The 27,852-nt window shown below is 34.9% G+C and overlaps 1 protein-coding gene across 2 annotated transcripts in view; it reads left to right on the plus strand.

Moving 5' to 3' along the window:
* Window positions 1-27,852, plus strand: part of WASL (WASP like actin nucleation promoting factor) — a 67,260-nt gene that overhangs the window by 13,813 nt on the left and 25,595 nt on the right. The window contains exons 1-4 of one of the 2 annotated variants that reach the window (XM_081800169.1): window positions 21,312-21,608; window positions 22,654-22,788; window positions 24,918-25,004; window positions 26,427-26,523. In XM_081800169.1, the coding sequence (XP_081656295.1) occupies window positions 21,579-21,608; window positions 22,654-22,788; window positions 24,918-25,004; window positions 26,427-26,523 (349 nt within the window). In that variant the 5' untranslated portion in view covers window positions 21,312-21,578. Of the gene's footprint in view, window positions 1-21,311; window positions 21,609-22,653; window positions 22,789-24,917; window positions 25,005-26,426; window positions 26,524-27,852 lie in introns of those variants that run through there. The other variant, XM_081800168.1, reaches the window with a different exon arrangement.

Consider the following 27,852-nt stretch of genomic DNA (forward strand, 5'->3'; position numbering starts at 1 on the left):
CTCTCATGCTCTCTCTCTCTCTCTCTCATTCTCTCTCTCAAATAAATAAATAAAATCTTAAAAAAAAAATGTGGAAATCAGGGAATTGGCTTTATGCGTACACCCACCTATATACTGAAAGACTGTTAGTGCTCCATTTTTATTTAATTTTTGTATTGTATCTTTCTTCCATGAGCTCAGACCAACCTGTTCATTTCTAAAAACAGAATTTTCCCACAGAATGCTAGGAAACAGTTTGAATAACTCAAAAAACTATGTAATATTCAGGTGTGAGACTTTGGGAAAAGTCAAGTGACTGATTATTTAAAAAATGACTTTGCCTTTTCATTAAAATACAGTGCTTATTACAAAGATGAAGACCTTCACTGTCTGATAACATACCTGGTAACCATTAGCCACATGTGTCTGTTGAGCACTTGAGGTATTACTAGTTCAAATTGAGATGTGCAGTAACTGTGAGATACACACTGGATTTCTAAGACTTAGTACCAAAAAGAATGCAAAATATTTCACTAAGATTTTAATATTGGGATGCCTGGCTGGCTCAGTCAGAAGAGCATGTGACTCTTGATCTCGGGGTCATGAGCTCAAGCCCCACGTTGGGTGTAAAGATTGCTTAAATAAGTAAACTTTAAAAAAAGATTTTAATATTGATTACATGCTGAAATGATAGTTTAAGAAATATATTCAGTTAAATAAAATTTATTAAAATTAATTTCATCTACTTTTTATTTACATATTGGCCACTAGAAAATCTGAAATTGCTTATATGATTCACATTATATTTTTACTGGGCAGTGCAGACTTAAGCAGTTCACAAGGTAATAATGATAAAAATGGAAAATCATCTATAAACCCCATCACCCAGAAATAACTTATTAATGTTTTTGTGTATATTCTTCTAGGTTTTGTTTTTCATGAATTAGTGAATGATAAATAAAAACGTGTACTTAATCTCAACAGACGCCCCCAGACAAATATAGATGTTAATTTTTTATTGACATTGTTTCATGTCAGTAAGTATACTGTTTTCAGTGGATGGACACATTATAGAAGATTGACCAATTTCCTAGAGATAGACAGTTAATTTTCTCTTTTCTTTTTATTCTTCCTAACATTCTTCCTAACATTTGTGTGTGTATACATATATTCCATCTATCTTCACAGACTTGATCTGTTATTTTACTATGATAATTTCAAAGAAATAGAATTGCTTAAAGGGATAAGCACATTTAAAATTTGACTTTATCAAATTACACTGTCCTTGTACCTTTTATTATGATACTCTAGTGTGTTCTTTGTAGTTCTTGAAAGTGCCCATTTGCTATATAGCCCTACTTATGGAACCATTAATACTAAGTAACATTAAACAAATATAAATAGCAATAAATTTTTAAATTTAATTCCATGAAAATGTTTTGATTTCTTTCTTTCTTTTTTTTTTTTTAAAGAGAGAGAATGAGAGAGAGAGAGAGAGCACATGAGAGGGGGGAGGGTCAGAGGGAGAAGCAGACTCCCCGCCAAGCAGGGAGCCCGATGCGGGACTCGATCCCAGGACTCCAGGATCATGACCTGAGCCGAAGGCAGTCGCTTAACCAACTGAGCCACCCAGGCGCCCCTGTTTTGATTTCTTAAATGTGATTTTCCTGAGTCCTGGATATGATTTTTCTTAAGTATTAGAGATTTTTCAATTTTAAAATGAAAGTGAATGAATTGACAATAAAGTATGGAAAGAGTCCATATGTCCATCAGCTGATGAATGGATAAAGAAGAAATGGTGTATAGATATACAATGGAATATTACTCAGCCATCAAAAAAAATGAAATCTTGCCATTTGCAATGACATGGATGAAGCTAGAGTGTATTATGCTAAGCAAAATAAGTCAGAGAAAGACAAATACCATATGATTTCACTCATATGTAGAATTTGAGAAACAAAACATGAACAGAGGGGAAGGAAAGGAAAAATAAAATAAGATAAAAATAGAGAGGGAGCAAATCATAAGAGACACTTAACTATAGAGAACAAACTGAGGGTAGAGGGAAGGAGGGTGGAGGGATGGGGTAAATGGGTGATGGGCATTAAGGAGGGCACTTGTGATGAGCACTGGGTGTTATACGTAAGTGATGAATCACTAGATCCTATTCCTGAAACACATACTACACTCTATATTAACTAATTTTAATCTAAATAAAATCTTAGGGAAAAAAATATAAAATGAAAGTGAATGAATGAGAAGATAAATGTAACAAAGTTTTATGTATCTCCCTTGTAAAGTAAGATATTATGGGTTTTTTCTCAAATAAAGCAAGTAAGAAGTTTGTGTTACTATTTATTACTAACAACTTTCCCCTTATTTTATCTAGCCACCTTGCAAACAAGTTTATGTCAAGCATAAGTAATTAATTTGGTAGTTTGTTTTTAAAACTCATCACAGTAAGGTATTTTTCACTTTTAAAACAATTGAGGTATAGTTTACATACAATAAAACACACAGATTTATATACTTAATTTTTATATACCTAAATACTAAAATTGATGAATTTTGACATGTGATACACTTGTGTAACCAGCACCCAAAAAAAACAAAGAAGAAGAATATCTCTAACACCTTATAAAGTTTCCTATGTCTCTATCGAACTAATTACTTTCTAATTCTTACCTCTCCTTACCCCCCACCCCATCCCTAGCAATCACTTTTTGATTTATATCACAGTGGCCTAGTTTTTGCCTGTTTGACTTCTTTCACTCAGCATGTTTTTGAGATTCATTTGTGTTACTGCATAGGTATTCGTTTTTATTGCTCAGTGGTGTTCCATTGAGGAATATACATTCTCCTATTGATGGATATTTAAGTTGTTTTCCGTTTGGGACAGTTATAAGTCAGGCTTCTGTGAATGTTCTTGTACAAGTTTTTTATGTCACACATGTTTTTATTTCTTTGGGGTAAATCTAGGAGAAGAATTACATTGTTGTAGGAAGATATATATTTATCTTTTATAACAAACTTTCAGGTAGTTCTCTAAGTGGCTAGTGCCATTTTACACTTTGACGAACAATGTATGGGACTTCTAATTGTTCCATGTCTCCTCCACCATTTGGTATGGTCAGTCTTTTTGATTTGGGCCATTCTAGTAGGTGTGAAGTAATGTCTCAGAGTGTTTTTTATTTGCATTTCCCTGACAGTTAATAATGTTATGCAACCTTTCATGTATTTATTGTCTATTTATGTATCTTTGTTTTTTATGTAGCTTTTCAACTCTTCCTCATATATTTAGTGAGTTTTCTGTTTATTAATGACTTGTGGGAGTGCTTTATTCTAGACACAAGGCCATTTATGTACCTCAAATATTTTCTCCCAGTCTGTGGTTTGCCTAATTATTTTCTAAGTGATATCTATTGATGGGTTGGATTTTTTAGTTTTGATGAGGTCTAATTTACCTTTTTTTCTTTTCCAGAAAATGCTTTTTGTGTTCTAAGAAGTCTTTGCCAATGCCAAGGTTACAATGATAGTTAAATGCTTCTTCTAGAAGTTTTGTGGTTCTAACTTTTTATGTTTAGGTTTCATTTCTAATTTTTTCATCTCTAATTCATTGTTGTATATGGAGTGCAGAAGGGGTCAAATGAGATGATCATTTCATTTTTTTTTCTTTAGAGATTCATTTTTTTCCATATAGTTACTCATTTGATAATTGTAATTCATGAAAAAGAATCATGACCAAGTGGGGTCATCGATGTACTTTGCCTCATTAACAAAATAGAAAAAAAAAATCATATAGATCATCTCAATAGATGCAGAAAAAACAGCTGACAAAATTGAACATTATTCATAATAAAAGTTCTCAGCAAACTAAGCATAAACAGCAACTTCCTAAATTTGAAAAAGGATGTCAATGACAAAAGCATACTTTTCCCCCACCAATATCAAGAACAAGGATGGAATGTCTGTTCTTACCACTTCTATCCAAGCTAGGTAAATAAGGCAGGAATAATAAAAGACATAAAGATGGGGAGGAAAAAAATAAATTACTTCCATTATTCACAGAAGACATGGTTATATGCATAAAAATATTACAGAATCTAAAAAAATACAGAATCTTAAAAAAAAAAGCTACTGGAGCTAACTGAATTTAGCAGGTTTAACAGGTTTCAGGATACAAGGTCAATGTACTACATACTTGTATATGTTAGCAATTAGAAAATAAAAAAAAAATTTTTAAGATTTTATTTATTTGACAGAGACAGACACAGTGAGAGAGGGAACACAAGCAGGGGGAGTGGGAGAGGGAGAAGCAGGCTCCCCGTGGGGCTCGATCCCAGGACCCTGGGATCATGACCTGAGCCAAAGGCAGACGTTTAACGTCTGAGCCACCCAGGCGCCCCGAAAATGAAATTTTAAACAACACCATTTACAATAGCATATGAAGAAAATACCTAGAAATAAATGAATATTGAGATATGTTCATAGATTGGAAAACTCAATATTGTTACATACCCATTCTCACCAAATTGATCAATAGATTTAACATAATCCCAACCAAAATCGCAGAAGGAAAAAGTTGAAACACTTTTTTAAAAATTTAGATGGAAATTCAGAGGACCTAGAATAGCCAAAACAATCTTGAACAAAGAAAAATGTTGGTCCACCGTACCTGACTTTAAGATTTTGATAAAGCTACAATAATCAAATCATTATTATATTGGCATTATGAAAAAAGGTTCCAAGTCAATTCAGTGATGAAGGATAAGGCTTGCCTCTCTCGTCTATGAATGGAGGTTGAAATGGAAGCAAATTCCTATGGTTTGTGGCTTTAAAATATTAGAAATGGGGATGCATTAATTTGGGGTTTTCACCATTTCATACTGATGTTTATGACTAATTGAAATGCCAAGAAGAGAACTGTTGTCATTCTTCTAAAAATAATTTATATACTACAGACTAGCAATTTCTATCTTTCTGAAAAATTATTTAAAATAATTGTGGTAATGTAGCACTAACTGATATGATTCTAAGAAAGACACCGCTTTCAGTTTAGTTGAGCTAATGAATGAGTGCAAAATGCATATAAAATACTGTCCTCGGGCTAAGTATACATAATTGGAGAATACATGGCCCTTGTTTTCACAGGATGAATGGTGTATTGGTGAAGCAGACCCTGTGTAGGGACCTATCACAAGTCATTCAATGATATGTGCTTCATTGGATGTGTAAATGAAACATGGGAATATGCAGAGGGAGAAGTGTTTGAGGAAAAACTAGATCAAAGAGTGTGATATTTGAACTAGGTATATGGAATTTGAAAAGTTTCAAACTTAATATTACAGCAGAGTAAACAAACATCATGAGTTAAGATGGGAAGTATGGTATGTATGGATGGGCATCTGCAGATTATTTGGTTGCTATCTGATATATATTGGATTAATAGGAGGAGATGAAGGTAAAGTTGTTAATTACCTTAGGTTAAGAAAGAGCTTGAATCAGGGTGCCTGGGTGGCTCAGTTGGTTAAGCGACTGCCTTCGGCTCAGGTCATGATCCTGGAGTCCCTGGATTGAGTCCCACGTTGGGCTCCCTGCTCAGCAGGGAGTCTGCTTCTCCCTCTGACCCTCCTCCCTCTCATGCTCTCTCTCATTCTCTTTCTCGCAAATAAATAAAATCTTAAAAAAAAAAATTTTTTTTGGAAAAAAAAAAAAGCTTGAATCCTTGCCAAACAGTTGGACCTTATTCTTGTCAAATAGGAACCTATTATGTTTTTTGAGCATGAACCTATACATTAAAAGATAATTGACGGGGTGCCTCGGTGGTTCATTCGGTTAAGCATCTGCCTTCAGCTCAGGTCATGATCTCAGGGTCCTGGGATCAAGCCCCGCATCAGGCTCCCTGCTCAGCAGGGAATCTGCTTCTCCCTCTCTCTCAAATTAAATCTTAAAAAAAAAAAAAAAATTAAATTTTTTAAAAATTAAAAATGACAAGAATATATGGAAAATAAAATAAAAGCAGAGTGTCCTCTTAGGCTATTAAAATACTTCAGGCCAAAGGAAAGTATAAATTTCAGATCCCCATTTATACAGTTGGGCATATACATATAGTGGAAAATGTGTCCTTTCTCGTTCCATTAAGAACTCAGAGGTATGAGAATATACTGAATATAAAAATTTACTTTAACAAGTGTATTGTTAGTTAAGGTTCTTTGGTATAAATAACAGAAACTAGTTCTGGCTGGCTTAAGCAAAAAGGAATTTATTGGCTATCAGGATCCCTTGGAATCCGGAACAGAATTGAACAATAAAACTTCAGGAACAGCAGGACACTGGGAAGTTCTGAGAACAATAGCAGGAGTTGGTGGAATTTCTCTCAATTCCAGTCATCTCCTCCTTCAACCCTCAGTCCTGTGACTCAGTTTATAATTCTGAATTTTGGGTAGAGAATCTCTGTTGAGCTTCAACACAGGTGCTTGTCCCTGGAGAGAGGCAGTGGGTTTCTAACATCAGAAGTATTAGGGATGGGGGACAGGCAGTCCCTGCTTAAGATAGGTTTACCATGTGTGTAAAAGTGAAAATTCTGTTGAGATATAGTACATGATTATTTATTTGGTGTGCTATTGACCTAAACCTGCTTTAGGTGCCATCCTTAAAATGGGGGTGCCTGGGTGGCTCAGTCGTTTGGGTGTCAGACTCTTGATTTTGGCTCAGGTCATGATTTCAGGGTCCTGGGATCAAACCCTGTGTTGGGCTCTGTGCTCAGTGCGGAGTCTGCTTGTCTCTCTCCCTCTACTCCTCCCCCCAGCTCGCTCTCTCTCTCAAATAAATAAAATCTTAAAAAAATATTTACTGTAAATGAGGTGCTTCTTTAGTTGTAATTCTGATCCTAGATTTGCAGACCGTGAAGGTGTAAGGGTGTCTTTCATGTTTTGCAAGCTTAGGGTTCTTTCTCGTTCTCCTTATTTTAATTGACCATCTTGCTGAAAACAGGAAATATTAATCCTCTAATTACTAGTTTCTGTAAGCTAGTAGTAGAGCTTTAAAATGATCTGATTGGAAATGTAGCAACTGATAATCTGATAATAGCAGTGTCATAATAATAATATTCAGTAAGTGCATACAATGACCTGCAATTTTCTAAGTACTTTCTGTGTATTATTTAATTTTAATCACCCTATGATGAAGAAATTGTTCAGAGCACTTTACATGTATTAACTAATTTGCTCTATAACACAAAATGAGGTTAGTAATATTATCCCCATTTTGCAGATCAGGAAATGGATAGGGAAGAGAAGTGCATAATCACCTAAAATCACTTAGCAAGTAAGTGGTGGGATCTATCCCAGAGTTAGTGCTTTAGTCCTCACATTATTCTTCCCTGGGACATCTCTGATTCTCTGCCCTCACCTTGTCCCCAGTGAGAATTCAGGGTTTGCTTCTCAGCCTTCCCAGAGCACGTTATTTCTGCTTTTGGGTACATTTCATGTGGTACATTTTTATTTGGTAGCATACTTTGTTATTTTTTTAAACATATCTCCCTAACTAGGTTATTAACTCATCAAAGATAGAGACCAGCCCTTAATTGTTTTTCCATTTTCAGCATATCATAAGTATCTGTTAAATTGAATTTAATGACCTATTATTCAAACTTAGTCTCTAAGTTAGCCAGACATTTCATGAATATGATTTTATTCTTTTTATTATGAATATTCTTTGTTTAATGATCCTGACTCTCTTCTACCCTTGACGTTATAAATTCTGTGTCTTATTCTAAGAAAGTATTTATATAAAATCTCTTCCCTAGGATTTTCCAGAGCAGTACTGTCCAATGAAACTTTTTATAATGGTGGACATATTTTGTACCATTTAATAAGTGGTTACCCATAGCTATTGAGCATTTGAAATGTGGCTAGTATGACCAAGGACCTGAATTTTCAACTTTAAATAGCTACTGTGTGGCTATTGACCTCCTTATTAGTGCAGCTCCAAAGAACAGAGAGGAACCTAGAACCTAATATATTGCACCCTTCCACCTCCTGCCTAGCCACCCAGATAAGGCACTCACCTGGAGAGAAAGAACAACACCATTGTAAAATCTGTTTGGCTCAAAGTTAATTAGTTCCCAAATAATTTAAGCGTTAAAAAATAAAACATTCAAGTTATTAAATATTTGCATGGGAGCCAGGCCACTTATTCCATTTAGAGAGAAAATCATTAGCTTGTTGTTTTTGCCTTTATAGCAGCACTTAGTGTAATATTAGAGAGTAGAATTACATTGTATAAAATCTTAACATTTTCCCCTGTCCCCCAAGTTTATGGTTTATTAATAGTAAAGGTGTTTTAAAAGAGAAAATAACATGATCTTCCTTTTATTTTAATATAGTCTGCTTCCTACTCCTTTGTGGTAGTTGCAGTCAAACATCTAGTTAGGCATGTTCATTTAGTTTCAGTAATGGTAACTGCAGTTAGAAATATTGGTTCATGCATTTTGAATAAAAAATGCCTTTTGAAAGTAGCAATATTGAGCTTTCTGAGGAAGTATATAAAACCTAGTTTATTAAATAAATGATTTTTCAAATTGACTAGATTATTATTAATGTTTTACATTATAATTTTGAGTCTGAAACTGTTAATAAAGTATAAATTTTTTAATTGAAGAACAACTGAAATATAGTATCATATTAGTTTCAGGGTACAGCATAGTGATTCAATATTTATATACTTTGCAAAGGGATCACCATAATAAGTCTCGTTACCATAAAGTGTAAATCTTAAAAACAGCTTTAGGAAGGTTCTTGTCTTGGGGCGCCTGGGTGGTTCAGTTGGGTAAGCAACTGCCTTCGGCTCAGGTCATGATCCTGGAGTCCCAGGATCGAGTCCCGCATCGAGCTCCCTGCTAGGCGGGGAGTCTGCTTCTCCCTCTGACCCTCTCCCCTCTCAGGTGCTCTCCTTCTCTTTCTCTCATTCCCTCTCTCTCAAGTAAATAAAATCTTAAAGAAAAAAAAAAAAGATTTTTGCCTTTCCCTTTTTTTTTTTTTCTAATTGTTACACATAATGTATGAGTCTCAGATGTTGAATTTAGGGGCGCCTGGGTGGCTCAGTTGTTAAGCGTCTGCCTTTGGCTCAGCTCATGATCCCAGGGTGCTGGGATCGAGCCCTGCGTCGGGCTCCCTGTTCAGCGGGAAGCCTGCTTCTCCCTCTCCCACTCCCCCTGCTTGTGTTCCCTCTCTCGCTGTGTCTGTCTCTGTCAAATAAATAAATAAAATCTTTAAAAAAAAAAAAGTCTATGCAAATGTTGAATTTAAAGTCCTTAGGTTGTATGTTGAATTTAAACTATTGGTTTACTCTCAGATTAACCTTCTGTTTGCATGTCTTTCCCCCACCTTGATTGTACATATGAAAGTCAAGCAAATTAAATGTGTTTATGGATATAATATATAATGTGTACAAAAGAAATGTGTGTATATATATGTACTCACATATATACATATGTGTATATAATATGTACACACATCCTTGTGACTATAAAAGCTTGGATAATTATGAGTTGCTGCATATAGAATAACAAATAGGGAAGACAAAGCCAATTGAATTTTATTTAAACTTGCTTGTCTTGATTAATCATGTTTAAAAGTTCAGAAGACTCAGAGGGAAAGTTTGTGAAAGAAAGCATAGACATTGGCCTTTGCTGTCTCTTTATAGTAGCCAAAGTTTGCTTTTTTATTTATGCTTTCAGATACTACAGTATGTTATGTGTAGTGTTATATTCAGCAGTGTTCACTTTTATTTATTTATTTTTTTAAGATTTTATTTATTTATTTGACAGAGAGAGACACAGCGAGAGAGGGAACACAAGCAGGGGGAGTGGGAGAGGGAGAAGCAGGCCTCTGGCCGAGCAGGGAGCCCGATGTGGGGCTCGATCCCAGGACCCTGGGATCATGACCTGAGCCGAAGGCAGACTTTCAATGACTGAGCCACCCAGGTGCCCCTCAGCAGTGTTCACTTTTAATTTTTAAGGGGAAAGCTTTTTAAAAGCTACTAGAAATTCCTCCTGAGTTACAGTTCACAAAGACCTTTTTTCCCCCAGACTTATAACATGATAGGACTTGAATAGGTCTTTTTCTTTGTCTTGCGTATTTTCAAATCAATATTTAGTTTTTTGAAAAGCTAAAAGTCACATGGTTTAAAATCAAAATGTATGAAAGTAAAAAGTTTCTTTTCCATCCTATCTTGGATTTGCCTAGTCCTTTCTTCCCTGACAAAACACCCTGTACATACATAAAACAGCTAGCTACTGTGTCCCTTTCCAGTTTTATGCATACTGAGGCAAATACGGATTCTTGCTCCTGCTGTTGTGCACAAATGTTAACATGCTATACCTTTCATTTTACAGCTTGCTTGCTTCTCACATAACAATGTATCTTGAGAATTTTTATCATTACTTAGGGCTTCTTCATTCTCTTTTTTTTTTTTTAGCAGCGGTATAGTATCTCATTGTATAGCTGAATTTAATGAGTTGAGTGTTTATTTTTCTTGATGACCTAGAAAATTCCAGTTGCCTGAATAATTTTGGATAATATTAAGGTTTTGAAGATCTGAATTAACAGATGTAAGATTTGAAGTATTCCAGTGATTTTGATGGAAGGCTTTCTAAAATATGTTACTCTTTTCACACAGTTTAGTTTAGTTTTAGTAAAATAGACCAAACACATTACTAAATTTATTTTAACTTCTATATGATAAACTAGATCATCTGTGTGAACAATCTGGGTACCATATATTTTACTATGCTCTGTTTCCTTGCTCCAAAGGAAGTATACCATTATTGTAGGATACAAATTGTCATATCATGCTGCATCTTATGAATTTGTTCATTTTGCCTATGCTTAAGACTTAACTTTTTTAGGGTTATTGCTAGTCAGTTACAGCTCTTCTTTCACACTGTATGTTATATTATCTGTTTATGTAATATTTCTCATCCCTGCTAGTTATTAGATACTTTTATCTCAGTATCTTGTAGATCTGCTACTGTTTTGCATAAGCAAGATTGTTTGAGTAATGCTTGCGTATATTTTCTGAGTATGTGGGCTCTATTGCAGAGGATTTATGGCAGATCTTCTGTCCAAGCAGCACTCAACTGGGCTTCCGTTCAGAGAATTGTTATTATTAGTATCTCTGTGTGCTAGTGGGAAAACTCTTACACTAGCTACATCAGAGATCATAATTTTTCCTATTCCAAGTATTTATTATTTATTGTTGAAGTATAGTTGACATACAATCTTACATTAGTTTTAGGTGTACAACATATGCTCACCACCAAAAGTGTAGTTACCATCTGTCACCATACAACGTTATTACAATATTATTGACTGTGTTCCTTGTGTTTTTTGTTTGTTTGTTTTAAAGATTTTATTTATTTATTTGACAGAGAGAGGCAGGAGAGAGGGAACACAAGCAGGGGGAGTGGGAGAGGGAGAAGCAGGCTTCCCGCTGAGTAGGGAGCCCAATGCGGGGCTCGATCCCAGGACCCTGGGATCATGACCTGAGCTGAAGGCAGATGCTTAACAACTGAGCCACCCAGGCGCCCCTCCTTGTGTTTTTTTAATGAACTTTAAGTTTCTCAGCATGTTTGCTTATAGACTTTTTAATTCTATATTTCATTTTATTCTTTAGCATTTCCTGTCTACTAAAAAATGTTTAACCTGACCATTGGTGTAGTTTGAGAGGACCTAATTATCTAACCAGTCCAGTGACTTTTTAAGAGAATCTTCTTGGTAAGGCCCAGTGAAAAGAAAAAGTGATTCCTCCTTCCGAGTTTTGATGACTGAAGCTAACTAAAGGGTCTTGTTAGGCAAGCTTATGTTGTTATTCTAATAAATAGTGAGATATTAACAGTTAGTTAAGTTGTAACACTTTGAGGAAGTCAGGGAAGGGATATGATAGATGACATCTGAACTGAGGTTTGAAAGGTGAGCAGAATTAGCCAGGGAAAAGGATGGTGAGAGAGAGTGTTTTGTTTTTGAGAGCACAGAATTGAAATGGAAGATCAGGAGGTGAGAGCAGATAATGATTTAGAAAAAGATGGTCCCATGTGTCTTCTGTATACCATGTGATAGAGGAGAACAAGGCCACACATGCATTTCTTTTTGCAATTAGAAACAAATTATTTCCTCCATCATTTTGTTCACATTCTGCACTGTTCAGACCACATGTAAATATTATCTGTTTCATTTTACCAGACTGATAAGGAATCCATAAATCAGGTCAGATGAAGAATAATCAAAATAAATTCCTGCTGAAAAAGAGATGACCTGAGAAGTAGGGTTGTTGGAACACGTACATCTTCATGGAAGTGAAAATGTTATTACCATTACACAGATATAAGTATGCTGCAATTAGTGGGGAACAGTGTACATTCCCAGTTTTATAGCTCATAGCTACAGTAACTAGCCCTGTGCCTATCGTATAGCACATGTTCAACAGATATTTAAATGAATGATTAGAAATTAAATACCTATGAGTGGGAATTGCCAGGAAAACAGGATTAGGTTCAGTATTAATTTTCTGAGTTGCTCAACAATAGGAGTTTTTCCCCTCAAGTTGTGAACTCTTCATTACAGCAAGCATTCAAGCACATGTTATTTAATTATCTATTAAGAATGTTATATGAAGGATTTTTACTTTGGATAGAAGGTTGACTATAAAAGACTTGTAGCCCATCCACATACACACATATGTACCCACTGGCTTTTCACACTTTTTTTATTGAGTGGTTTTTTGAAGTTGCTTGGCCACAGTTTTCTTATATGGGCAAGGTCATTGTATGTTAAAAAGTTACTACATTAAGTTTAGTTAGGCAAAAGGAATATATTGACTTAGATAATTCATTTTTTTTTTTAGATACAGAGTTCTGTTGCTGCAACTGATGCATCATTTTCTTACTCCCAGTAAGGCTGGTCCAGGTTTTGTGGCCTGAAACATAGACAATTTGGAGGGATTCTCTTCAAAAAAAGAATCCAAAATTAATATAAAAATGAATAGTTATATAGTATGAGAAAAGATCACAACAAAAAAATACCATAAGCATCACAAAATCCAGAATAATAGCTTATTACTTATTATTATAACTTATTGCTATTATTATTAATTGACTGATACACCTTGATACTTTTTTCCTATCTACTTTAGCTACATATTCACTGAACACCTCTTTACATGACAACAATTTTATATTTTTTTTAGAGAGAACCTTTCTGTTTACACATGGCTTGGCAAACTATAGCCTGCATACTAAATCCAGCCTTCTTGTGTTTGTAAATAAAGTTTTATTGGAACATATGCATCTCCAAATTATCTATGGCTGCTCTTGTACACATGTAGCAGCAGAGGTAAAAGAGACCAAATAGCCAGCAAAGCCTAAAATATTAACTGTCTGGCACTTTACAGAAGAAGACTCCTGCTCTAGTATGTTTGATCAAAATGTTGATAGTTGTGAAGCTGAAAGAAATTTCCTGAAACCAGTTACTGGTAATAATACATCTTTAATTTCCTTCAGTTTGTTTAGAGGGTGCTTCTTACCTGGGGAAAACTCCAGCCCTTTGATCTCAGTTGGCTGAACCACTTCCCCATCGCCATCCCCACTTTGTGAAGTTTGGTCTTAGTATGCCACCCCCAGCAGGGAGCTAGACAGCAGTCATTCAGACCTTTTCCTTGGGGTTGAAGATTGGGTCTGGATGCATTTTGTGGTCCAAGAGGGGACAGGTTATTTGCTGGGGCTGGGCAGATGTTGAGATAGTACAGCCTTGATGGAAGTACCAGGATAACCTTCAAGGATAGCTAGAGAAGAGTCCCTAAGCGTGAGGCTGGGGTTGCTGCTACCTCACGTGATCCCCAAAGGAGAATGAGCCAGACCTTGTAAGGGGCTCTTCCAAGTAAAGGTAAAGCTTAAAGCTTCCAAGTAAAGCTTAAACTAATAGACTTCATGGTAAATCTACCTGTGACCCCAGGACGTATAACTTATATCTGTTTGAAGTTTTTTTTTCATAAAGATCCTTTCTTCTCATGCACTAGCAACCCTTTGTTTTCCACCACCACTAACCCCCCGCCACACTCCCCCAAAATAAGGTAAACCAAATGGGATTAGTAGATGAATAAAATTATATTAAAGATACATAGTTCTTTGAGAATCATTTAGATGGGATAGGGCAAAAATATAACAAATTAGGAACTGAGATGAATCAGTGAGTAGTGTATGGTAAATATAAAATGAGCATCTGATTGTGAAGTTCATCCAGAGCTGACCAAGATGACCTTTGGCAAATAAATTGACCTCTTCTGTAAAATGAGGGGTTTGGATTATACTCTGAATAAATTTATGGTGAAGTGGTATTAGGTTCAGGAACACTGAAATCCTGTCAGTGACCAAACTACCTGCCTTTCCACCTTCTCTTCCCAAACTGTTATTTGCACAGGAAAGTGGTAGAATAAAAAATATATTTTATAATGAATAAATATGTATATTTTATAATAAAAATATATAATAAATATATATACTTATGTTTTATACACATAAAATATATGTACCATTTTATAAATATGTAATGCATATTTTATGAAACAATATACTTTATAATATACTTTATATATTTTATAATTTTATAATATATTTTATACACTTATACACATATTGTTACCAGGGCTTGGGTCTCAACTGGTAAATGTTAACCTTCGGTCAGCTGAGGTGGTAATCCTAGGGAACCTCCTTCCTACCTCTACCTTCATTCCCTGAAAATTGAAACCCACACTTCAGGTTTTACCATAGGTTTTACTGACCTTGTAAGAGAGAGGCAGACAAAGGGAAGAGGAGACAGAAGAGGAAGGAAGAAAAACTCCTTTCAGCAGGTCCGCTTATCCTGCAGGGAAGGGAGAGGCAGAGGAGAGCAAGCCAACACCTGTTTGCTGCTCTTTTAACACAGTGTCCTCACCTATTCGCAAACATAACCCAGTCTGTAATGAGATCAGTATTACTCTCACCTTTATCTATATATGGTTATCCTTCAAGTAGAAAATTAAGAGTACAGTAAAACTTGCCATTTGTGGTTTTAGCATCTATAATTTTGATTGTAGGTAATGCTAAAGGTCTTTGCCACATAATTTATAATTTTTTGATGTATGAATTTAAATCACAGGCACCATATGAGATTGATGTGTGTCTATGAGTGGTTTAGTGAGTGAGCCTAGTCTCTTGTTCAGTACATACTTTTTAGTAAGCCTTTTGGATATAAAGTGCATTTTAAAAATGATTCCAAAAAAGAAAATGCATTGATAGTGAGAGTGAGCTCTAGAACTTTATGATTTGTAGATAAAAAATTTTGGTGACTTCACTGGTAATTTTAAACACAAGTTCAATATAAATGAATGGGAGAAAGGAGCTAGCACCATCTATTATATTAAAAAATAATCTCCTACATATTGCTGCAAACAAACCACCTAAAAATGTTGGACTTAAAGCAGCATCGGTTTATTTTTTATGATTCTGTGGATTGGTGGAGTGGTTACTTTGTCACCTGTGCTCACTCATGCAGTGACATTCAGCTGGCAGGTCTGATTGGAACTGGACTCAGCAAAGTCAAGTAATATGATGGGGGCCTTGCTCTCCATATGCTCTTTCACCCCAAGATTTTAGGGCAGCAGTTCCAAGAGGGCAAGCCACATTGTACAAGTATTTTTCAAGCTTCTGCTTATATCTGCAGAGGTCCTGTTGGTCAAAGCAAGTTATATGGACAAACCCAGGGTCAGTGGGGGAGGAGAGTATACCAGAACTGGTATACTAAGGGGCATCAAAAGCCATTATAGGAATAATAAACCACTGTACCACATCTCCAGACAAGGTTTTCCAAACTACACGTGGCTGTTTATCTCTCTAAACCACAGAGGTGAGCTATTTTTTTATTTTACTTTAATATGAAGTCTGTAGCTTCATTCCATGCCACTGTTCTCTTTCTCAGCTCCCCAAACTCCCTTAGCATTTTCCCATGGTAGGGTCTTTGTTGATATGTCTGCATAGAATGTTGTTTCCACTCCCTCTTCCCTTCACCCCTTTGCTCACCTGACTCAGTTTCATCCTTTAGGTAAATTGTTACTTTTGGGAAGCCTTCCCATGCTGGGTAGGTTTTACATTTTTCCTGCGTACTGAATTTTTCCTTCATAGCGTTTGTAATATTTATTAATGTCTGTGTGCCCATTAGAACCCGTTTCATGAGGACCATGCCTGTGTAATAAATTTTTTTACTTGACCTCACTTTCATTCCCACCCACCCCCATTTATCACAGTTCCATGCATGCAATAGGTACTCGGTAAACATTTGGTAAATGAGTATACCTAACATGGTTGTTTTCTTAAACAGCTCCTAAGGCCTAAAAGACTATTTCTGCTTGATCCACAAGACAGCAGCTGTTCTCACGTGGCTCCATTTTTTTTCCACTCTTGAGATTCTGTTACTTACTGCTTTCGTCCTCTTCTTCTAGTCCTCCAACTTTGCTTTTTTAAAAATTACTGTTTCTTGTGGAGTCTTCTATCTTTGATTTATTCTTTTTTTTTAATTTCTTCCTTTTTCTGTTGTTTTTTCTTTCTTTTTCTGGTTCACACTGTGGAAATTACCAGGTGATGAAATCTCTCCTTTCCAGAGTAAATTATTTGTGTTTTCTTTTTCTGGATAATTTTCACTGGTACTCACCAATCAGGACTCTTGCTTCTGTTTTTTAAATTGCTGGTTTCTGTATTGGGTTTTTTAGGTGACCATGTAACTGAGGTGTTTTTATACTTTAATTATTTAGAAAATGGCTCCTTGAGATCACTGCATAGTTAAAGTAATTATAAGAATTCAGCCAGATTCCTTGTTTAAATAATTTTTAATTTTATTTGAAGTACAACCAAATTCTTTATTTTTCTTTACTTTTGTGATTCCTCTTATGCTTCATATTAAAATTTCATATTCATGATACGAATGGGACATTTCACATGAATATATCATCAGAGTATTTAGGAACATATTTAAAATAGCTTTATATAGTAAGAAAACTTACGGTGGATTTTCCTGGATTAGTTTTTAGGTACTTGGGTACACACAACACATAAAAGCTGGAGTGTTTTGACTATTAATCTAGGCCATTGCAACCATAGAAAAGACTTACTTATTCAATCATGTGATTTTTTTTTCCACACTCAGTTTATTTTGGATATTAATTGAATATATATCTTTAAAAATTATTTCCTCTAACAACATTGTTTATTTATTGGACTATTAAAATAATAATAGTTGTAGACAATTATTCACTGTTAAGTCCCCTTAGTACTTGTAGGCGATTGGTTGTCAAGCAAGAATCTATAAGACCTAGTATCTTCCAGTCTTTTCCTGTTATTAGCTGATTCTGTAATAAAAGAAACATCTATTTTCCTCATCTAAAATTCTTATTCTGACCTGTTATATAACACGGTTGTTCTGATAATGTGAAAAGAATTTAAACTATAGAAGTGACGGATATTTGTGATTTAAGTCTTAACTCAGGATGAAGTTTCTTTTAACAAAGTTGGTGTCAGTATAGAAGGAATTTGAAGAAGTGGTAGTTTTCTTAGTTTTGGGTCAGTGTGGGTGGTGCTTTATATGTGGACAGGTAGCAGTGGCTCTGAGAAGAGAACCACCTTCCCAAGACTGTCATGGCTGTGGAAGGAGGCTGAGAGTCTTACACTTTTATGAATCATTTGGGCTTTAAAATTTTTTTAATTTCAAAATAATTTCATACTTACAGAAAAGTTGCAAATATAGTGCAAAGAATTCCTGCATATCTTTCATTCAGATTTGTCAAGCATTTATAACATTTTACCAGGGTTTCTTCTATGTATATACACATACATATTATTATTTTCAGAATCACTTGAGAGTAAGTTGCCAATGTAATACCCTTTATAATACTTCAAGATGCATATCCTTTTAAAAGTTTATTTATGTGAGAGAAAAAGAGTGTATGTGAGCGAGCAGAGGGGAGGGGCAGAGGGAGAGAGAAACTTTAGCAGACTCCCCACTGAGCACAGAGCCTGATGCCAGGCTCTGCCAGGCTCCATATCACAATCCTGAGATCAGGACCTGAGCCGAAACCAAGAGTCGGATGCTCAACCAACTCAACTGGGCCACCCAGATATCCCCAAGATCTGGATCCTAAAATCAAGGGCATTATCACAGTAGTATTATCAAGATCAGAATATGTAATTTTTAATTTAGCAAATGTTTGCTTACTTAGAGCAAAGTGTAGGTGAAGTGAAAGTGTAGTCTAGAAACTATACTTTCTATACTCTGGTATAGAAACTAGGTGCTTAAGGGAATTAAGCAGTCTACTTAATGGGTAATAAGTCAATAGAAAAAAATATCCTATTTTAGAATAAGATCTGTGATGTAATAAGATTTACACAAGGTATTCTGTACTCTAGAAATATGAAAAAAAAAAAAAAAGTCATTTAACATAGGGAATCAGGGAAATCGTTCCTAACAGTGCAGAGTAAGCCTGAGAGGTAAATTGCCCCGTTGAAGGACAGTGGGAAGGATTCACATCCCAGAATTCATCCTTTATCTTATTTCCGCCCTTGACAAAGTTCTGAGGATGAATATGCTATGGCAATAACTTAATATTGAAATATCAGGAATGCGTAAGGTAGGACAGGTTCTATTTCTACAAAAGTTGATATAGTACTTTTTTCCTTTAATTAACAAATTTTAACCCTAACATTATTGGGCTAATAGATTTCCTTTCCTAAGCACTTGTCCCTCCGTTGTTTTTTAATAATACCTTCTCAGTTATGAAAGACAGAAGTAATGGAGTTGATGAGCTGTAATTACTTTAAAGGAATGGAAGGAATGTTTTTAAAAACTTAATTAAGCCACTGTCAATCTAGAGCCTAAGGGATAGTCACTGTTTTTATATTTCTAGCATTTATATATTAAATTTTATGTGTGTAAGCTATTCTTGCATTCACTGTAATTTTCCTGAATTAATCATTTATATAATGATTAATTTATATAAAATTTATATAATTTTCAGACTTTGCTAGTTTAAGATAAAAGGGAGTGAAAGGGGCATACTTAGACTGATAATACGATTGTAGCAAAATTTTGAAAATCCAGTTACTGAAAATAGCTTATGATTAGGTGGTTTCTTCAGTATTAAAATTTTATAAATTGTTTTAGAATGAGGTTTATAGTACCAACCACGTTTATGTGGAATGTTACTGAACTGTTTCACAGGTCTTTATTTCTTAAGCAGATGTTTTAAGAATTTTATATAAATGTTTAAATGTGGATTTTTAGTTTTTTGTTACTTTTTTTTAAGTTCACATATACATTCAGTGTTGTACATGTTAATATTTGGTCATTTGGCAAGGGAATTTCCATAATGGAATTTCAGACTCTATTTGATAATACGTTGTTTCTTTTGCAAGCTGTTACTTCTTGTTTTTTGGTTAAAAAAAAAAAGTAAAGGATTTTTTTTTTTTTTAAAGGTTTATTTATTTGAGAGAGAGTGTGTGCACGTGCTCGCGTGAGGTAGGAGAGGGGTAGGGGCAGAGGGAGACCAGCAGACTCCCTGCAGAGTGGGGAGCAGACACGGGGCTCTATCAGATGATCCCTGAGATCATGACCTGAGCTGAAATCCAGAGTTGGACGCCCAACTGACTGAGCCACCCAGGTGCCCCTAAAAGGATTTTTTGATGTTTTTTTTTCTTGGTATCTATTTTCCTAGTTGTTTCTCTTTTTAGAAGTGAATGCATTTGACAGCATCATACTAAAAGAGCTCTAATTTGTATGAATTTGACTTAGAATGAATTTACTCATCTGATTTTGAATCCTTCAGCCTGGTCTTTAATACCTTTGGATAATATATGCAAAATCCTTTTTTTTTTTTTTTTTAAGTTTTTAGTGTTAGGAGTTTGGGGTCAGGGAGCCCAAGTAGATGATGATATGTATTACAATTGCAGAAGAACAAAGTATGTTTTGAGCAGGTCAGAGGCATACTCAACTTTCTTCAGTGTCCTTTTTTAAGCCCAGTATCTTAGTATATACATTTTTTTATGTTTCTAAGCTATCTTCATAATTTTTTCAATGGCTCTTGTGGAAATTTTCCTGCTGCTTTGTGTCCTGTTCATGATTCTGAAATTCAGAGATGAGTTTGGTCTACAAAACTTAAAAACATAACATGGAGTAGTGTTACTTAGGAAAGTCTTTATATATTTTGGTCCCCAAAAGTACGCTGATCTTACATTTTTGACTTTATTACTATAAAAGACCTGCATATGTGTGTGTGTGTGTGTATATTAGCTCTTTGGAATCCTCTTATCAAAGGAAGGCATTCCCCAGCCATAGTTAAGTAACCCAAAACAGCTTTATCTCTAAATCTTAATGTAGTCTATTTTCTTTAACAATGCCCAGTATTCACTGAACTGATGTACTGTTCTTTTTTTTTTTTTTTATGTACTGTTCTTACTTAAATCATTCGTCACTTCTGGTTATTTAAATTCCTTTTATTTAAAAAAAACCATAACTAATGTATTTATATAGACATTTTGTTTCATATTTATATTACAAATAATAAATTTTTGTTGTATTTTAAATTATTTTGTTGGTTTCTAGTTTTGGAGTGAAATCACTAGATTTAGACCAGAAAACATGATTATTATTTTCAAAGGATTTTTAAGTGCTGTGTATCACTCTTACAGAAACTAAAATCGAATAGTTAACGTCCGGGATTATAATATAAAAAAAACTTTAATTTAGAATTAAACTAAAGTTTCCATTTTTTCATGATGCTGCCCTGAGGGAGGTGGCAACATGGTAAAACTTAATGTGCTGTGTTCCTTGCTTGTAACAATTAGCTTTTCTCTTACACATCTAAAAGGGTACTAGTTAGGTATATCCTAGAGAAAATTAGTACAATAATAACTCAAATAATTCTTCAACTCTTCAGTATAGCTCTCATGTATAGCTCTCAAGCATGGCCAAGTGCAAGTCACTTAATGTCTTTTTTCCCTTAGTTTTGCCATCCTTAAAAAAGGTGATATTAGAGGGGCACTGGGTGGCTCAGTGTCTGCCTTCGGCTCAGGTCATGATCCCGGGATCCTGGATCAAGCCCGCATTGTGCTCCCTGCTCAGTGGGGAGCCTGCTTCTCCCTCTCCCTCTGCCTGCCACTCCCTCTGCCTGCCACTCCCCCTGCTTGTGCTCTCTCTCTGTCTCTCTTTCTGTCTCTCTGTCCAATAAATAAAATCTTAAAAAAAAATAATAAAAAGGTGATATTAGAATCTATCTTCCAGGATGATGGTATGTTCAGAGTGCCCAGCCCTATAATTTGTACCTTCAAATCTTGCCTCAGGTTTGATTTAGTACCGTACTAAAGTAGTTAACTGCTATATGGACATCAGCCTTTACTAACACTACTACTTCATTACTTAAATGTTCACTGTATTGGAAAATGGTATAGTAGTCCTCCCTTATCCACGGTTTTGCTCTCTACAATTTCAGTTACCCATGATCAGTCAGCTGCAGTTTGGAAGCAGATGATCCTCCTTCTGACGTATTGTCAGAAGGTCAGTAGTAGCCTAACGCTACATCATAATGCCTACGGCATTCACCTCACTTCATCTGCTCACATAGGCATTTTATCATCTCACATCATCACAAGAAGAAGGATGAGTATAGTATGATAAGATATTTTGAGAGAGATCCCAGATTTGCATAACTTTTGTTACAGTAGTTATAATAGTTCTATTTTACTTTTCATTATTGTTTTTAATCTCTTACTATGCCTAATTTATAAATTAAACTTCATCATAGATATGTAGGAAAAAACATAGTATATATGGGATTTGTACTATCTGCAGTTTCAGGCATCCACTGGGGGGGTCTTGGAATGTATGCCCCATGGATAAAGGGGGACTACTGTATATTACAGGGAGTAAGAATATAGGATCTGAAGTCACAGATTGTCTTCTTTGGAACTCTGCCACTTTGCTGTGTGATTTGAGGCAAATTATTTATCCCTTTAACCTTGGGTTTGCAAGCATAAAATGAGATTATAATAGTAATAAATTTAAATGGAGTTGAGTTTAAAGTGCTTAACATGATTTTTGACACATTCTAAGCATCAGTAAATGTTTGCTTTCCATAGTTATTTTTAGTGTAGATATTGTGTTATTTACTACTGCATAAGAAATTACTTCAAAAAGTAATGGCTTAAAGTGACAATAAATGTTTTTTTTTTATTTTTATTTTTTAAAGATTTTATTTATTTATTTGAGAGAGAGAGAATGAGAGAGAGTACATGAGAGGGGGGAGGGTCAGAGGGAGAAGCAGGCTCCTCGCTGAGCAGGGAGCCCGATGCGGGACTCGATCCCGGGACTCCAGGATCATGACCTGAGCCGAAGGCAGTCGCTTAACCAACTCAGCCACCCAGGCGCCCCACAATAAATGTTTATTATCTCCTTGTTTCTGTGGGACAGGAAATCAGGAGCAGCATAGCTGGGTGGTTCCGGTTGCATGTCTCTCATGAGGTTGCAATGAAGATGTCAGCAGGGGCTGTGGTCATCTGAATGTTAATTTGAACGTAATGGCTATAAATTTTATATTTTCCAGACTATGTCTTCAGCAGTGGTACAATTATATGCAGCAGATCGTAACTGTATGTGGTCAAAGAAGTGCAGTGGTGTCGCTTGTCTTGTTAAGGACAATCCACAGAGATCTTATTTTTTAAGAATATTTGATATTAAGGTGAGTTTTGTTTCCACTTTAAACTGTAGGTGAATAGGTTTTTTAACCTCAGTTATAATTTTTATATATATTTATATATATTGTTATATATATAATTTTTGTTCATCCTGTATGTATTGTTAAATTATACTTAATATTAGAAGAGTGAAGCTTGGTTTTAGATAATGAAGCATGGGCATTGCAACCAAACAGGAATAGGTTGTAAGCCAGAACATGAATAGTTCCCTATTTTATCTTTCCACAGCCACCACATATTAAAGGACTTTTTTGTTTTTGTTTTTAATACCTTTACATCGTGGGCTTTCCTTATATTTTCTCTTTTTCTAATGGTACTCTTTTATTCGATTTTGTCCATTACAGAGTAGCATATATAGTCCTTTCAGGGAACTATAGAAGTATATTTTAGTTTAGTATGTACTGTTAGTTACTTCATCCTAGGTTTAAAGCATGATACAGTATCTATAATAATGTGTTTGCTACCCATTTTTCCTTATGTTGTCTCAACATAGGTATGTTCAGATTTTCGCAGCTTTGTACCTCTCACATTCAAACACAAATCCATATTGTCCTAGATTCAATGCCCATTCTCAGGTATTCACCCTCTTACAGTTACCGTAGAAGTAATTACCTTTGTGCAGAGATGAAGCCTCCATTTATCTTTTAAAACCTTTTCTATAGGGGACGCCTAGTTGGCTCAGTCGGTTAAGTGTCTGTCTTCAGCTCAGGTCATGATCCCAGAGTCCTGGGATCGAGTCCCACATTGGGCTCCCTGCTCAGCGGGGAGCCTGCTTCTCCCTCTGCCTGCCTCACTCTTTCTCTCTCTAACAAATAAATAAATTAAAAAAAAACAAAACCTTTTCTATAGGTAGGCTTTTGTAATATTTATATGATATGGCAATAAGTATAATGGAATAATTACCAAAAATAAACTGACTTTGAACTCTCCTGGATGATGCTTAAGGATAGATAGATTGTAGTCAAACTGTTTTACTTCTCTGGGCCTTGGCTTATTTATTTGTAAAATGGGAGAACCATCTGGTTCTAATGCAAAGTGTTTCCCTGAGATTAAATAAGATTTAAGTTACTGTACTTTGTAACTGTGCTTCTTAACATCCGCTTCTCCATCCGCCAGGACAGCTGAGAGACATGGCATATTCCTGTAGTGGGCGCTCACTATGGCAGTGATTCTAGGGGATAGGGAACACATGCATGTTTCGAAAAAAACTGTTTAGTTTTTATGACATATTTCTCAACACCAGTGAGAAGCACTGTTTAGAAATCAAGTGTGCATATAACTCCACTGAGAAGAAAGGAATTGCATTATATGTGCGTACAGTGTTTTCTGAATTATCTTTAAGTCATGGTCTAGGTAGAACTTTGATTTCGGAATAGGACAATACTTATATTTCTCTAACCACTTATTTCTAATTATAGATAACCAATGCTGAATACTTGCAGTTATCCACCTTTGGTATTAGGTTAATTATATTTCTTCTACTGCAGCCATAGATATGACAATCCAGTCATCCATGGTTCTCTTAACTATACTGTAACCTCGGTGCACTTTAATCATCAGTCTTTTTCTGCACATGATCAACACTAACTGCTTTTACTAGTATTTAATTAGAGGGTCACTGTGTATAAGTTAGGAATTCAAAAATTGTTAATGAGCAATACAGAGAAGGTATATTTGACCCTCCCAGAATCTACAGAATTGAGGAAGAGAGCATGAACTGTTCTGTAATATTTGATAGCACACAGTCTATTGCTAATGGAACTATGCATTGATAATCAGTGCATGTACAACAGTATTCTAGTCCTTCTATCTAACATTGATGATCTAGTAATTGTTCTAGTTTTGTATTTGAGTAACTATATTTGGGAATACAAGGCTAATGAGACTGTGTCTTAGCATACTGAATTAAACTCATTTGCTATGTAGTTTTTTGAAAGAAACATCCAGAATTTACTCTTTTGTTAAGAAATTACTGATTAAATTATGTTATTTATGTTTTATACACGTGTGTTTTCTGTGCATGTAAAAGCTAATTCCCTGAATATGAGTCATCTATTTTGTTTTATTCCTAGAGATTATCTTTTTGGTAACTCTTATTTTAACTTTTTTCTAGGATGGGAAACTATTGTGGGAGCAAGAGCTATACAATAACTTTGTATATAATAGTCCTAGAGGATATTTTCATACCTTTGCTGGAGATGTAAGTCATATTTTTTTTATTGCCCTGTTTAATGTAAATGTTTTTATATTTGTCTGTGGAAAGCATTTATGAGCTTTCCGTGTAAACATTGTATAAAGTAAAAAGAATTATTTTACTTTTAAAAGCTTCTTCATAGATAGTATAGCTAAATAGGAAGAAATGTCTAAGATTTTTTTTTAATTTTTATTATTTTTTTAACATTTTATTTATTTATTTGACAGAGAGAGAGAGACAGCGAGAGAGGGAACACAAGCAGGGGGAGTGGAAGAGGGAGAAGCAGGCTTCCTGCTGAGCAGGGAGACTGATTTGGGCTTGATCCCAGGACCCTGGGATCATGACCTGAGCCGAAGGCAGATGCTTAACGACTGAGCCACCCAGGTGCCCCAGAAATGTCTAAGATTTTAAAGGGCCAAAAAAAAAAAAAAAAAAGATTCCAAAGAGTATTGTAAATATAATTTGCTATGTAGAAAAGAAATTTGGTTTTTTGTCATCTTTGTCTTTGGATAGATAGCTTAATCTTTCCGGTATTTAGTTTTCTTATGTATAAAAATGAAGTCTTACTTGCCCACTAATCCATGTTATCTTTTAAATATTGAACGTTATATTGCCATTCAAATTATTTTGTGAAAGAATAGTTCATGGCCTAGAAGAGTGCAAAAATACAATAAATGTGTATAAGGGGAGAATAGAATTTTAAAAATTTATTGCATAAACTTGAGGAAGATGTTAGAAGCATTTCCATACTGTATGCTCACAGGGATTGTCTAACTAGGTTATAGGCGATTTTAATTTTCTTTATTTTCATATTTGTATTTCCTAAGTTTTGTATAATGAGAAAAAAGTTTAGATTAGATGATATATCTTTTCAAAAAGTATTTTCTTCTCTAGCTGTTATTTTTCACATTTTTCTTAATAAAATATAAATATATGTACATATATAAAAGTGTGTATAAAATGCCATAATCGATGTCAGTGTGTTTCCACATCTTTAATAATTTATCTGAATTAAGGTTATAATTTAAATAATACATACAACCTAGTGAAGATAGAGCTGACCTGCATTTGACCAACTTTTCCGGTGTTTGCCTTTTCTGAAATCCAAATCATTTTGTAGAGTTCTATTGAAAGATCAAATTCAGTTTGCTATTTTTGTTGTTGTTGAAGATGGAGTATTCCGTTTAATATTTGAATGTCTACTGTGAGAGGCAACTTTTCTAATAGTAGTCTTTTACTTTGCCTTCTCCATGCTTTCAGTATTCTTAAGTTATTCAGATAAAATTAAAACTAAGCTAAGCTAAGCTCTTGTCTGCTAGTAAACTCAGCTTTCCTTCTTTAGAAATGTACTTTGTTATCAACTTTTTTATTAAATAAAGCTAGACTCATGTTTTTTGTTGTTTACCTTTTTTAATAAAAATATTTCAGACTTGTCAAGTTGCTCTTAATTTTGCCAATGAAGAAGAAGCAAAAAAATTCCGAAAAGCAGTTACAGACTTGTTGGGCCGGCGACAAAGGAAATCTGGTAAACTTTTTTTTTTTAATTCTTTTAAACAGGAGCTGGCAATCTCTGGCTCATGGGACCGATCTGACCCACACCTGTTTTTATAAATAAAGTATTAGCGAGACACAGCTACGCTCATTGGTTTCCATTTTGTCTGTATAATACATCTAATGGCTGCTTTTGTGCCACAACAGTTGGGTAGTTACAACAAAGACTATGGCACACAAAGCCTAAAATATTTATTCTCTGGCCCCTTACAAAAAAAAAAAAAAATGCACTAATCCTTAAGAGAAATATTTTTATTAAGAATTTTTCTCAAATTTACTGAAGAACTCATTCTGATAACCTTTTTTGTTGATAACATTCCATGTATACTGACTCTTAAACTTGCATTTTTATGGCATTGTTCTTAACTTAGATTCTTAGAATATTTAATACTTTGTCAACAAAGACTTTTTAGGTAAGCCTAGAAGCAAATAAGCTAAATTGCAAACAAAGTCTGTTAACATTGTTTTGTCTCTGTTTTGTCCCTAATGTTGTCTGTTATAAAACCGTAAGGAATGTAGTTTAATGCATGAGACTGTAATACATATAAAATAGAGAATGATGCAGTCTAGTATAGAATTTTAAATTTATTGATACAGAAATATTTGACAACAGTGTACTAGGCCTTTCTGTCATCAGGTGGGAGAAGGGTGATTAGGAAAGGTGAACCTCTCTAAAATCATCATCTTAAGAAGATGAGTTTTAGGAGAAAGGACATATGGGAGTTGCGATCACCAAATAGATCCCCTTCAAACTAGCTATGCCGTACGCTCCTTGGAAAGTTTTTCTGTACATCTGGGGGTACATGTTACCACAGTTTTGAAGATCACTGTATTCCAGGATGTGCTTTACCACTAAAAGGAACTAAGCCTTGAAAAAATAAGACATTGGATCCAGAAAACAGAAATGTAAAATCATGTATTCCATTTTGTACATCTTTATTGTTATTTTAATGGGTTTTCAAGAGGGAGGTGAGATAAAAAATGAAAATAAAATGAACTAAGTTTTGCCTCACAATTGCCTTATCATACCTCAACTGTAATGAGTAAACAGAATTATCAGGGACCTGTTTTTTGTTACTTCTTTTTGGGACCAAGGACATGAATTACTTGATTCCATGCTAGGAAAGGATTTAAAGGTATAGAATAATTTATGGTTCAGTGCTCTACTTCAGTGACATAGTCAGGTCCTAGGCCAGGGGCTCTGTGGGGCTCCTTATAGTCAAAATATGTGACATTTCCAAATCAAAACAAGTAAAAAATATTTCTTAAAATATAGACTAATTGACTTTGAAATAGGAAGGTC

The sequence above is a fragment of the Leptonychotes weddellii genome, chromosome 12, assembly GCF_054177405.1.
Source record: "Leptonychotes weddellii isolate Sample4059 chromosome 12, ASM5417740v2, whole genome shotgun sequence".
NCBI classification, from domain to species: Eukaryota; Metazoa; Chordata; class Mammalia; order Carnivora; family Phocidae; genus Leptonychotes; species Leptonychotes weddellii.